Source organism: Oryzias latipes, chromosome 2 (assembly GCF_053564925.1).
Source record: "Oryzias latipes strain Hd-rR chromosome 2, Olatipes_Hd-rR_3.1".
Lineage (NCBI taxonomy): Eukaryota > Metazoa > Chordata > Actinopteri > Beloniformes > Adrianichthyidae > Oryzias > Oryzias latipes.
The window spans coordinates 17081693-17094645 of record NC_136238.1 but is presented as its reverse complement, the minus strand read 5'-3'; the positions used below and the strand labels follow the sequence as shown (position 1 = coordinate 17094645).

At 44.5% G+C, this 12953-nt stretch overlaps 1 protein-coding gene across 2 annotated transcripts in view; it reads right to left on the bottom strand.

Moving 5' to 3' along the window:
* Positions 1-12953, bottom strand: part of LOC110015767 (uncharacterized) — a 94034-nt gene that overhangs the window by 37020 nt on the left and 44061 nt on the right. For both annotated transcript variants that reach the window (XR_013648386.1, XM_078933529.1), the window contains exon 16: positions 6484-6657. Coding sequence is in view for 1 of the 2 variants with exons in the window: in XM_078933529.1 (XP_078789655.1) it covers positions 6484-6657 (174 nt within the window). In the remaining variant the exon portion in view is untranslated. The remainder of the gene's footprint in view (positions 1-6483; positions 6658-12953) is intronic.

Below are 12953 nucleotides of genomic sequence, written 5' to 3'. Positions count from 1 at the left end.
ATTCTGTAAATGAAACAGCAATGATCATAAATGAATTCTCCTCCATATCAGACTATTCCATTAATTGGAATAAGTCTGTTTTATTACCACTCAACAGGAATATGGAACAAAGACTCACAATTCCAGTTAAAACAGGAAATATCAAATATCTGGGTATCTACTTTTCCCCCAAACTATCAGAACTGGTGCAGCTAAACCACACCCCATTACTGAAAAGCATACAGGACGATCTAACACGCTGGACCAACCTGCCTTTGTCCCTTATGGGCAAGGTAGCCACGGTTAAAATGAAAATCTTACCCAAGGTTAATTATCTCTTCTCAATGATTCCCACACAACCACCATTAAAATGGTTCAAAACATTAGACTCATCCATATCAAGCTTTCTATGGAACAACAAACCTGCAAGAATTAGTCTAAAAACTTTAAAATCTGCAAAAAACTGTGGAGGATTAGAATTACCTAACTTCCACAAATACTTTCTTGCAAATAGATTACAATACATCTTAAAATGGTTAAAAAATAATCCAGAAACCAACTCATGGTTAGACTTGGAACAGGCGTTATGTGGAAAGATCAACCTGTCACAGCTACCATTTATTAGCCAAACAGTTAAAAAACAGGATTGTTTCAAAAGCATTAATATAAATGCCACCTTAACAGCCTGGTGGGAATTTCTCAAAATATCAAAATCATCAATTCAACCGTGCAAAATGACACCCATCTGGAACAACCCGGACATCCTTATTAACAAAAAAATGATTCACTTCCCAGCTTGGCAAGCAGGGGGCATAAAACAACTAGAGCACGTAATTATTGATAGAAGATTCATAACCCCCCAGGAACTTCAGGACAAACATGGAATAAATAACTTCTTGGAATATCAGCAACTTAAATCAAGTATTACTAAAAAGTATAAAATTAAAGACGACGATTTAAAGCTACCAGATGTAGTTACCACTCTGATTAATTTTTCAATGTATAGAACTCTCTCCAAAATATACAAACTTTTATGTAATTTAGATAACAATATTGCCCTTCCAACAAAAAAATGGGATGCAGATTTGAGCATCAGCACAGATGAAAGCTTCTGGTCAGAACTTTGTCTAAACACCTTTAAACTGACAAAAAGTCCAAATCTGCAGCTAATCCATCTCAAAACTCTTCACAGAATTTACTACACTGGACAGAGGATGTTCAAGATGGGTCTCAGTAACTCAGACATTTGCGAGCACTGTGATAATAATCTACCCGACAGCTACATGCACGCACTGTGGTTCTGCACTCCTGTCCAGGCTCTCTGGCAGCAGGTATGTGCCGATTTATCAGTCTGGCTTAAGGTTTCAATCACTGCCTCACCGTCACTTTGTGTGCTTGGTGACATGAGTGCCATCGATATAGAAGAAGGATTAGCATCTATCATTTTCATAACTCTTTGTATTGCCAAAAAAACTATTTTAATAAATTGGAAAAACAAGAAAAATATAAACATAAGTCAACACAGAAATCTGCTGTTTGATCATATCAGCTTGGAAAAAATGTCAGCCCAAAGCTCAAGTAACTTTGAAAGAATTCAGTCTCTCTGGTCTCCTGTGGTTGACTCCATGACTTAGGGGGTGGGGGGCTTGGTCGTCGCTGCTCCTTGCCCTTCTGCCGTGGTATGGGGTGGGGGTTGGGGCTTCCGGTGCCTTGCGGGGGCGGTGGGGGGCTCCGTTGGTCGGGGGGTCGGGTCCGGTGCCTGGGTGGGGCGGGCTGGGGCGCTGCGTGGCCCTCTGGGCTTGGGTGTGGGGGTGCGTGGTGGGGGGGTGGGGTGGTGGTCTGGCTTGGCTTGGGGGGGTGGTCCCTTTGCCTGTGTTGGGGGGGGTTGGCGGGGGGCCCTGCTCGGGTGGGGGGGGCCCAGCGGCGCCGGATGGGCTGCCCATCTGCACCTGGGGCTGGGATCGGCCCTTCCCTGGCTCTGGGGCGGGACGGGACAACCCTCTCGGGGCCCCCGGTCGCTCTGGGTGTCACCCGCTTCGGCTGCGGGGTCTGGGGTGGGGTGGGGTGGGGGGCTTGTCGGCCCTGTCCTGTGGGGGGGCGTTCTGGGGGGGGAGGGGGGGCCCATAATTAGTACGGGTCGGGGGGGCTAGCGGGTCGGGGTCTCCGCTGAGGCAATCAGTGGTTGCCTCGGCCGGTTGGCCTCCTCGGTCCCGTCGAGGCCTGACCAGAGCTCTTCTAGGGCCGGCGTCTGGGGGTGGGGGCCTGGGCTTGCTCCGGGGGGGGGCGACGCTTTCTGGCTCCTCTCTCTCTGTGTGGGGTGGGTGGTGCCGGGCCTGGGGTGTCGGCGCCTCCGGGGGTGGGCCCCTGGGCTGGGTGGCCCTGGCCCCTTTGCTGGGGGTGGGCTGGGGGACGGCTGTTTGACCACCGGGGGACAGTCTACCAGCTGTCCCCAACTTACCCCCTTCCTTATATAACCTCATATTAGGGTGAGGGGGTGGGGGGTCTAGCCTGCGATGCGCCTTGGGGGGGGGCTACTTGGGAGTGGCCCCCCTCCTATGGTTGCCGTATGGAGTGGGCCCCCCCTCTTTCGGTTTTATTTGCACCTTAGACATGTAGGGCCCTTGGTAGGGGGGGTGCTTGGACATCACTGCAAGCAAGCAGCAGATGTCCTCCTGGCACCCTACCTGCCAATTTTAACCGCACCTTAGACATTTAGGGCCCCTTGGTGTGGAGGGTGAGGGGACATCACTGTGAGTAATCAGGAGATGTCCCCTTAGTGCCCTACTCGCCAATTTTAACTGCACCCCCCTTAGTACACACACCCCTCCCCCTTCAATATATACATTCAAACATAAACACACACACATGCACACAAACACCCTCTCAAACACCCATACACGCACACACATTTTACAAGGAAGGTGGGACCTGGGTCCATCTGTCCCCTACCCCTTCCCTGGTGGGGGGTGCGGGCCCCTTGGCGATGGCGGCCGTGTCCCTTGGGTGCCGGCTCCCTGGGCCCGGCGGTGCTCTCTCCGCACGGTGGGGGGGTTCATATTACACCTGAGCCGGGGGTGTTTGTGTCCCTGGGGGGTGGGTCCTGGTCCTTGCCCCTGGGCGCTGGGCCCCGCCAAACTTCCAACATGGCCGAGCCTGGTCGGGCCATATTTATAACATCCCTTGTGGGCCGCCCTTTTTTCCCCGGGGTTCCCCCCTCCTGGGCGGGGGCGGCGGGCCCCTGCCTTGCTCCTACCTGGACCAACCGTGGGCCGGGTGGGTGGCTGCCTGGAGTGCGGAGCGGGTCTCCCTTGGGGGGTCCTGGCTCGTACCTGGGGTCGGGGCGGGGGGATGCCCGGAACTCCTGGGTGGTGGTGGGGTGCTCGTCTGGGGCTGTGGGCGTCCCTCTCCGGTGGGGCCCTGCGTTGGGCTCTTCCGGCGCGGCGGGGGGCTGCTTTCCTGGCTGGGCTGGGGCGGCGCTCTCTTTCCCTCTGCGCCTCCCTGCTCTCTGGCTCTGGGGGCCTCGCGGCGGTCCTGCTGGCCCTGGCCTGGGTGGCGGTCTTGGTCGCCCGGGGGGCGGTTGTTCCCTGCCTGTTCCCGTGTGGCATTGGGGGAATTCCGGCTGCCGCTGCTGCTGCGGCGGGGGTATGGGTGTGGGGGTGGCTGGGCGCTCCTCCTACTTCTTTTCACATTCCACCATCCATTTTAGAAGAACATAAACACTCACCTGAGCACAGGTGTTAGCTCACCTTTGCACTAATAGTTTGCATGATTGAATGAATGAAAGATTTCACACTAGTTGGTTTAAAGGCATAGGTATGCGTTCGTGAACACTATCTGTTTTGTGTGCATGTTGACATGTGGACATTTTTGCGGCTAGCAGGTGTGTTGATAATATTTGAGTGTGTGTGAACAGGCCCCGCCCTTTTTGTACTACATTTGAACCGTACCGTAACGATAAACAACCAGTAAACCTGTCTGCTCTATGCTGCTTCATGGTCTTACCCCCCTTCCCCTCCTATTATCACCCTCCTACCCCCCCCTCTCTCTTCTTCCCCTCTTTCCTTTTCCGTCCGGTCCAACACCAAAGATTTTCAAACATGATTGAAATTAATAAATTTTGGCCTCAATTACAAAAGGGGTTTATTCAGACATACCTTTGGTTTGTCTGAAGATGAATAACCCCTCTTGTTAAAATAAAATATGTCCAACACAAGAGGCCCTCAGCTCTCATCTGTTTGCCTAGCTGTTGGACAGGACAAGTTAAAAAAAAAAAAAAAAAAAGATAAAAGTTGATCCAGCTTAATTGAATCACTCCAATTGGTCACACCTCATTAAATTAAGTTTATTCAACTTAAATTTGAATGACTACCTAACACAATTTATGTTGATATTAATTAATTTTTTGCTTTAATTTTATTTATACATCTGACAATGATAAGGTTTTCCAAAGTTTCAACCAATGGGTCTTTTAATTTTCACATCAAAGACATGAAATGCGCAGTAATGTCCCACATGACAAGACAGGAGTTCAAATAATGCAAATTCTGTTTTAAGTTACATGAACAGTTTACCGCACAAGGGGTTTGGTCATCATTCTCTCCCACACTCTATCATGGTGCAGAAAAGAAATAAAACATATCAGTTTAAATCACTCGTTAATACAGAGTAAAACAGCTAGACAATAAAACCCATGGACAAAAACTCACACTTAGACCCCAATCTGCCCAGATAGACAAAGAAAATGGAATCCCACAATTCCTAGCGATTACTAATGTATCCAATTCAACGGTATCATGTTGGATCAACATGATTGAAATTAGTAACTTTTAAATGGATTATTTTTATGTACGATCGACATGATTCATTCACGTAAGATTAACAAACATAACATTTTCTGGTTGAAATGAAAAGTTACATTTTCATAAAATTAATTGGCTGGTAATTTAATTTAAAAAAATCTTGAGTGTGCTTTATCACTGTGGCGGTGTTGCCTTTCTTCTTAATTATATCTTTTACCTCCTCGTATGTCTCCATGAGGATTTGTGCTTCCGACGGGGAAAGGTACGCGGCTCTAGTTGCCATGGTAAATCAGTTTATCTGTGATCTGTGGAGGGGTCTGTTTGAGTGAGCCGTGAGCGCGCACCTATCCAGGATTGGTTACAGCTGGCTTGATGAATCCGTGTCTGCTCATCCTGGCTTGGTCTTTGTGCAACCAATTAAGCCTGGACGCACATGTTTTGGATTCATTGAGCTCAGCTCAGTCATTTATCCCGGATGTCTTAATTCTACTTTTGTGCAACAGGATCTTTTCCAATTCAAAACACATCAAAGTCTTCTTTCCCATTCGGCTTGTCCCATTAGGGGTCGTTACAGCGCATCATCCTCACTTTCGAGGACTAGTCGCATGGTTAACTTGGCAATGTTTTAAGCCGGATTGCCCTTCCTGATGCAACCCTCTCAATTAAACTGGGCTTGGGACCGGCACACAGAAGTAGAGAAGGGAACAGGGAGCAGCCTGGATTCGAACCCTGGTTTCACGGACAGAAGGGGCCGCAAACCAGCACGAGCTAAACCGGCTCCCCCTAAACACATCAAAGTGCTGAACAAAAAAAAAAATCCATCTACCTTAAACACACAAAAAAGACATAAGCAACACTTTGTAAAAATATACATAATGAAAATAGTTAGAAATTAATAATCCGTCCGACCGTCATAAATACCAGCATCCTGCTTACTGCAGCAGTAACCCCAACAGATCCTCTCCATGTTTTGTAGAAAGATGAGGATTCATCCCTTTTCTTTTCTTAAGTCTTTTGCTCAAAGGTTACAAAAACAAACAAATTTGAAACGTTTTTTTTTCCAAAGTCTTAAGTGTCTACAAAGAGGCTCTTTCATCTGCTGCTACCCTCAGCACAAACACAGCTTAATCTTTGTGCATGTGTTTTTCCTGGAATTGTGTGAAGACAAAGACACAAGTCTGTTTTCTGAGAGCTGCTGCTTCAACACTTACCTTCTGGTGTCAGCTCTTCCAGTGCAAATTGTTTTGTTTTTATGTGAGGAACCTCAGAGAAACTGAGACTTCCTGTTATCATTAGAAGCCCAACACTGTCACTGATGCTCTGTCATCTGGAGGGAATGTTGCAGCTGCACTTCTGACAATCCTACTTCCTGCTCAACCTCTAGCAACGCTTCTGAGGAAGCCTTATTTTTTGACACAAACCTCAAAAGAAAAAGAAATGCGTGCCTAACTGAAAAGATTTTGACTGATATGAATATACAGATACAACTTCAATGTAGTTTAATTAGTCCAATCTGTCACTTTTTCTGTATCTCTTTTTCCACATTAAAAAAGAACATGAAGGAAGGAAAGCCTTTTGAGAAATTCATAAGACAGCTGCACTGACTACATGATGTAATCTGGCTTTGCAGCAGTAAAATTAGACTGTTTTAGAAAATCTTCCAGCGAAACAAAGTTCTTAACAACGAGTTAAGCTTTTTACTGACCTGAGAGTCTGCAGTCTGCAGCCTGGTATCTTCAGAAATCCACATAGATGAAGAAATCCCAAATCCTTCAGGTTGTTACTGCTCAGGTCCAGTCCTGTCAGACTGGACGGGTTTGACTCCAAAGCTCTGCCCAGAGTTTCACAGCTGGTTTCTGACAAACTGCAGTTCTTCAATCTGAAAGCAGAAAGAAAAGGGTGTTCAGGATCAGTCATGGCAGCTGGAGTTCCAGCTTGGTTTGGACTCAGAAGCTTTCAGCATCAGCACTGAACCAGAAAAACCTATAGGTTAGCAAACAGCTCAGTGGTTTCTGTTTAAAAATTTTAAAGTAGAACGTTATCAAGCTTCTCAGTCACAACATGAGAGTTTGTCAGCAGAAGAAAATGAAATAAATGTTTAATTTACTATTAATTGATGATAACAATTATACTGTATAAGTGTGGAGAATATAGAAACCTATTACAACTGTGTAGAAAAAACAAACATATAAATCATCACAACAAAATAAATTTAACAGATGAGGAAAACATGAAACAGTTATGAAAGATTCAGAAAAAGAACTTTAAATTAGAAATAATTCTGTATTTTGCATGACTGAAAACATTTGTCAGGATTTGATTTTTCATGTGTTGCCTTTTCTAAAGTGTCTGGTACCATACAGAGATTTTAAATTTAATCAGATTGTTTTGATTAGGAGTGTCAAATTATTTCATTAATCGCGATAATTTAATTACAGAAAAATTACCATGTTTTTTTAATCACGTTGAACTTGTTTTTAATCCATAACTATTGTCATGTTCTCAAATATAAAAAACAAAAATACAAAAAACTGTTTACTTGCATGAACATATTATTTGAACTCAGCTGAAAACGCATCTTAACATTGCTCTCAGTGTATGTCAAGGTGTATGTGTGCATACATAGGTCTTTACAGGAATAACGCAAACAAGCCCACAAAACCACAGCTATTACATTAGACCTTTTATATAAAGGACAAAGCCAGACGAGATGTTCGTTATCATAAATTAATAGGGTATGTAGAGGGCTAATCGCAACAGCCATTATGGTCTTATTCCCAGCACTGATTTCTGCTGATTATCCTCTCTGTTACAATTTCCAGTGATGCCAAGTCTAGGTTTGAGTCGTGATTCACGCAGGCCTCTGGTTGCCTAATGGAGATAATCAGAAATTCTCAAACTAAACGTAAAATTGGTGTGCAAACTTGCTAAGTCGATCTCAGACACTGTAATCTTCTCTGGTCCCCTGTTGAACATAGTCAGTAGCCGCGTTTACATGGGTAAAAGTAATCAGAAATGAACGCCTGATCGGAAAGAAAATGCGTCATGTAAATGCGCCGTTCGGAATACTCTGCCCCGGTCAGACTCGTTCGGATCAAAATTTCTTTCCGATCGAGATAGGTGGGTTATACCGATCGTTTATCCGATTGTGGAGCATGTAAACGGCTCATTCCGATTGTGTATCACTACTGCTCTGGTTTACGTCACGCATAGATGGTGTTTCGCTGAGAGAAAGCTTTGGAGCTCATACGGGACCGACCAGCTGCTCTGCGGATGCCCTGTGAAAAGCGCAGCTCCGCTCTCGCCCCGCTGGCTCTCCCCTCTCTTTCATCCCTCACGAGGGAGATGCGGGGAGGATGCGTTTCCACTGACGTCTGGACCCGGCACCCGAGCTCTGCGTTCGGGTGAGCCTCTCTGAGCAGAGCAGCCGGATTAATTAATGTGTTTGAGGGGAGGGTGCTTTGTTACGTGTGCGTTTTGTTATGTGTGAGAATTCGGACTGCGAGCCGAACCGCCGCTCTGGGTTAGCGGCTGCTGGAATCACGAGGACAGAGCAGAGCTCGAGCCGCCAGCTTACAGCGGCTTTGGAGCAGTGTGTGAGCTTTTCAGGGCAGAAATGCCGCTCAGTCCTTAGAAACTGTTCGAAAGATCACATGGAATTGTGTTTCCAGTTGTGCGCCGACAAAATAAAGGCTGATGTTATTCCCAGACATTTACGTGCAGCCAAGCTGCAGATTGCAGCGTTTCCCGCATGGTCCTCGATTTTGTGTCCATCAAAAGGCTAATGTTGTTAGCCTCTCCTAACACTGGGTTCTTCTGCAGCTCCGTTCTTCCACAAAAAAAGCACTGACCACACGGATTAAATATAAAATGATGAGCGAACGGGCACTTCATAATATTCATAACATTAATAAAAGCCCGTTTGGAAGATTGCCTCTTTTACCGAGCTGCTGCATAAATACATGTGACAGCAAAGGTTTGTTTACAACGGGACACATTTTCCTTCCGGTATTTTCGACACTACTGCGCATGCCCAAATGATTTATTCCGACCGAAAGTGTGACGCATGTGAACATTTCTTCTAATCGGAAAAAGGTTTTCTGATCCCATGTGCACGGGTGAATTTTAACCCGACCATTGATCCGATCAAGATATTCTGCCCATGTAACCGCGGCTAGTGATGAAATGTCCACTTGCTTCTCATCACTTAACATCTGGATAGCTACATGGTGCCCAGAAAATGCTATTGGAATGTAGACAATTGGAGAGCATTTTGGGGAAATCCAGGTATCATGCAGAAAGATGGCATCTATCCAACGCTGGACGAAGCCGCTCTCCTTTCTATAGGAACATTTCTGCTAGCATTAGTCGTGCAACCTGATAACCCAGGGACAGGACCCAAGCACAGAGCAGCACTGTTAACTCTCTTCTGAGCTTCCTTTAGCACTGGTACAAACCCAATGCAGGGATAGTCAAGCAGGTCCTAGCTTTAACTTATGTGCTGAAAGGCAAGTAAATGGAATGAGTCACAGAAACCCAAAATGACTACATACTAGTACTCTCAATAACAAGCATAATTATGATTTGATTAAATGTGGTTTCTTAAACATTAGATCAATTTCCTCAAAGTCCCTCTTAGTCAATTAGTTTATAAATGATAAACTGAATCTATTAGCCTCAACAAAAACTTGGCTACAACAGGTTGACTATGTTAGGCTGAATGAAGCAAGCCCACCAGTTATAACTATCAGAAATCCAGGATTTCAAAAAAGAATGTGGTTTAGCAGTAATATCACAGTCTAGCTTACTTCTTAACACAAAAGTTAAACACGTTTATTACTCGTTTGAAAACATCACATTCTCTATAAATCACCCGAAACAGAAAGATTCAAAAAGCAGTTTTATTCATAACTATTTATCTCCCTCCAGGCCCATACTCAGAAGTTTTATTTTAACTACTGTTTTAGATTCTGATAAAATTATAATTGTAGGGGATTTTAATAGTAGTTAAATAGTTAAAAGTACAGTTGGAGGTAGAGCCCCTTAGCCACCAAGCCCCTGTTTTATGGAATAAGCTCCCAGCTCATGCAAGAGAGGCTGACACAGTTTCTACATTCAAAGTTAGACTTAAAACATTTAACTTTGGACAAGCTTATTGCCAGGCTAGCTAGTAATCACAGAATATTTAACTGATTGCTCCCCCAACCACACCTACTATAATGAAGTTTGGGGGACTAATTACAATTTTGGTTACATCCATTATACATATTGCTCCGCAGAGGGAAGATTGCTTCACAAACCGGGCCAGGGCGACCCATCACATTATTACCACAAGTCTTATGACCTTTTTAAACATTCACCACCGTGATGTGTGGAAAGAATATGAAGCTGCCATCACTGATAGTATTGTTATCCAAAAAATGTAGGTATTCTAGTATTATTATTATTATCACCATCCGCTATAAGTACCATATTGCTTAGAACTTACTTTTAACATGTTTTAACTAAAAGAAATTTCAAAAACAATTAGTTGTTAGCAGGCTGCTAGAAGTTCTTATAAAATAACCCAGTGGTTCTCAAACTTTCTTCAGTGATGTACCCCCTTAGAAATATATTTTTAGTCAAGTACCCCCTGACACGGGCAAAACATTTTTGGAAGAAAAAAGAGGTACAGTGCTGTAAAGTCAGATTTATTCAAGCCAAACAACAGTGAACCTGACAAAAACATTCATATGGCAAACATTGCATGTACAAACAAAAACGAAAAACAGAAGACGTTGACCACCAGAAGGCATAAAACCAGTCAAAACTCAAATGTGCAAAATGCTGCTAATAATAAATAAAATAAAAAATATACATGAATAACAAAAATCTGTTCACAGAAATAAATCTATAACTTAATTATAAATAAATAATATTTAGTTTACAAAATAAATTAACTTAATAAATAAAGATTTGCTCACAAATAATAATTAACGTTAACTCTTTTAGGATAAAAAAAAAAGAAGATTGCATTTGAATCACTTTGCATTGAACATTTGACTTGAATTGAACATCATGTAACAGGCAGTGATTTATGAACAGGAAAAACATGTACTCAATACATTTCAATGAGAAATATGAGCTTGCACCTCACTGAGGATCTTTTTCATTCTTGGTGGCAAGGAGGCAACTGCAGTGATCAAGCTCTTCTCCAGGCACAGTCTGTTTCTTTGCTTCGTTTTGATCAGCATCATTGCTGAGAAGGAGGCCTCACATAAATATGTGGATGCAAAGCGTAGCAGCTGCTCCAAAGCTTTCTGTCCCAGCTCAGGGTGCTCCTGCCTCACACACAGCCAAAACTGCGTGAGAGTGGATGCACCAAACTTCATTTGCAGACCACGGTCAGATGCTACTTCCATCAGTTTTTCCTGATGAGTGACAGGAAGTTTGCTTCTGTTTGCTTCAGACAAGAAAAATGGGTTTATCACCCAATCCAGCTGCACAGATTTCTCATCCATGTCAGGAAAGTAGGAGTGAAAACCACTGATCAAGTTAGCCAAATGTCCCACTATGACTAACTTCACCGGAGCTGTCCCCACATCCTCTTTTGAGAGAAACACATCCAATTGAGGAAAGCAGGTGAAATCCTCCTGATCACATGCCCTTTTCCACATCTCTGCTTTCTTCAGGAAACCACCCACCTTGTCATACAGGTTCACGATGCCAGTGTCCTTGCCCTGTAGGGACATGTTCAGTTCATTCAGTTTCCTGAATATATCTGCCAGATAGCAAAGCTTTGCAAGCCAGTCCGTGTTCTCAAACATGGTGGCATGGGGTGATCCGTGCTCTGTCAGGAAGGTGTGAACTTCAGCTCGCAACTCAAACAGCCTGCTCAGTACTCTTCCACGGGACAGCCAGCGTACTTCAGGATGCAGGAGCAGTTCTGTGTGTTCAGCTCCCGTATTTTCACAGATGCTGCGGAACAAACGTGCATTAAGTGGCCTTGACCTGATGAAGTTTATAACTTTAATTCTGTCGTTCAAAACATCGTGCAATACAGGGCTCATTTTCTTGGACGCTAGCGTTTCCCTGTGTATCACACAGTGCGTCCACTTGATGTTGGGATTTACTTTTTTAATCCGTGTTATGAGGCCTTTCGCGCTGCCCGTCATTGATGCAGCCGCATCTGTGCAGACGCTGCTGCAGGATTTCCAGCTGATAGCGTTTCTGGTGAAAAACATGTTAACGACATTAAAAATGTCCTGTCCGGTTGTTCGCCCCTCCATTTCTTTGCAGAATAGAATGTGTTCACAGATGTCGTCCGTGTCGATGTATCTCACAAATGCAACAAGTTGCGCATGTCCACTCACATCTGTGTATTCATCCAGCTGCAGTGAAAATGAGTCTCCAAGTTTCCCCACAACTTGTTCGATAATGTCTGTGCCCATGGTATCTATTCTGCGGCAAACGGTGTCATTGGACAGAGGCACCGTTTTTAATGTATCTGCTGATTTTTTGTCCAGCATAGTTTCGGCCAATACCACAGCGGCGGGGAGCAGTAGGTCTTCCGCTATGGTGAAGGGTTTTTTGGATTTAGCAACAAGCAAAGACACTGCGTAAGAAGCCTCCAAGGCTTTGGCTGATGTAGTGGAGACTTTTCGCATTGTGGCTTGGGATGACTTGAACTCAGAAAGTTTTCTCCTGAAGAACTCTGGTGCCTTACCAACGTGACATGCATGTTTTGTGGTGAGATGCCGCTGGAGGTGTGCCGGGTTCATGCTAGCGTTTGCTAACTTTTCCCCGCAAAAAAAACACAGTGCCTGGGGTGGCTCAGAGCTCGTGGACGTAAATCCCATTAAAACATAATCTTCATTGTACTTTCTGGACTTCGTCGCCTCTTGTTTTGTTTTCTTTTTCACTTGTCCATCTGTACTTTCAGCAGCATGGCTGCTGCGCTTTAACCACGCCTCCATAGTTACAGTGTTATGGTCACGACAGGTCGTTGATGAGTGCGTGCCGTCAGTGGGTCAAACTAACTTGGTGTGTGTGTGTGTGGGGGGGGGGGGGGGCACAGTTTTATTTCAAAGGATATTGAAACTAATTACTGAATATAAAATTCAGTGCATGAACGCATATTTATATTTAATCGAACTTTTTACAAAATAATTTTTCTCAAGATTATTATTAGGATGA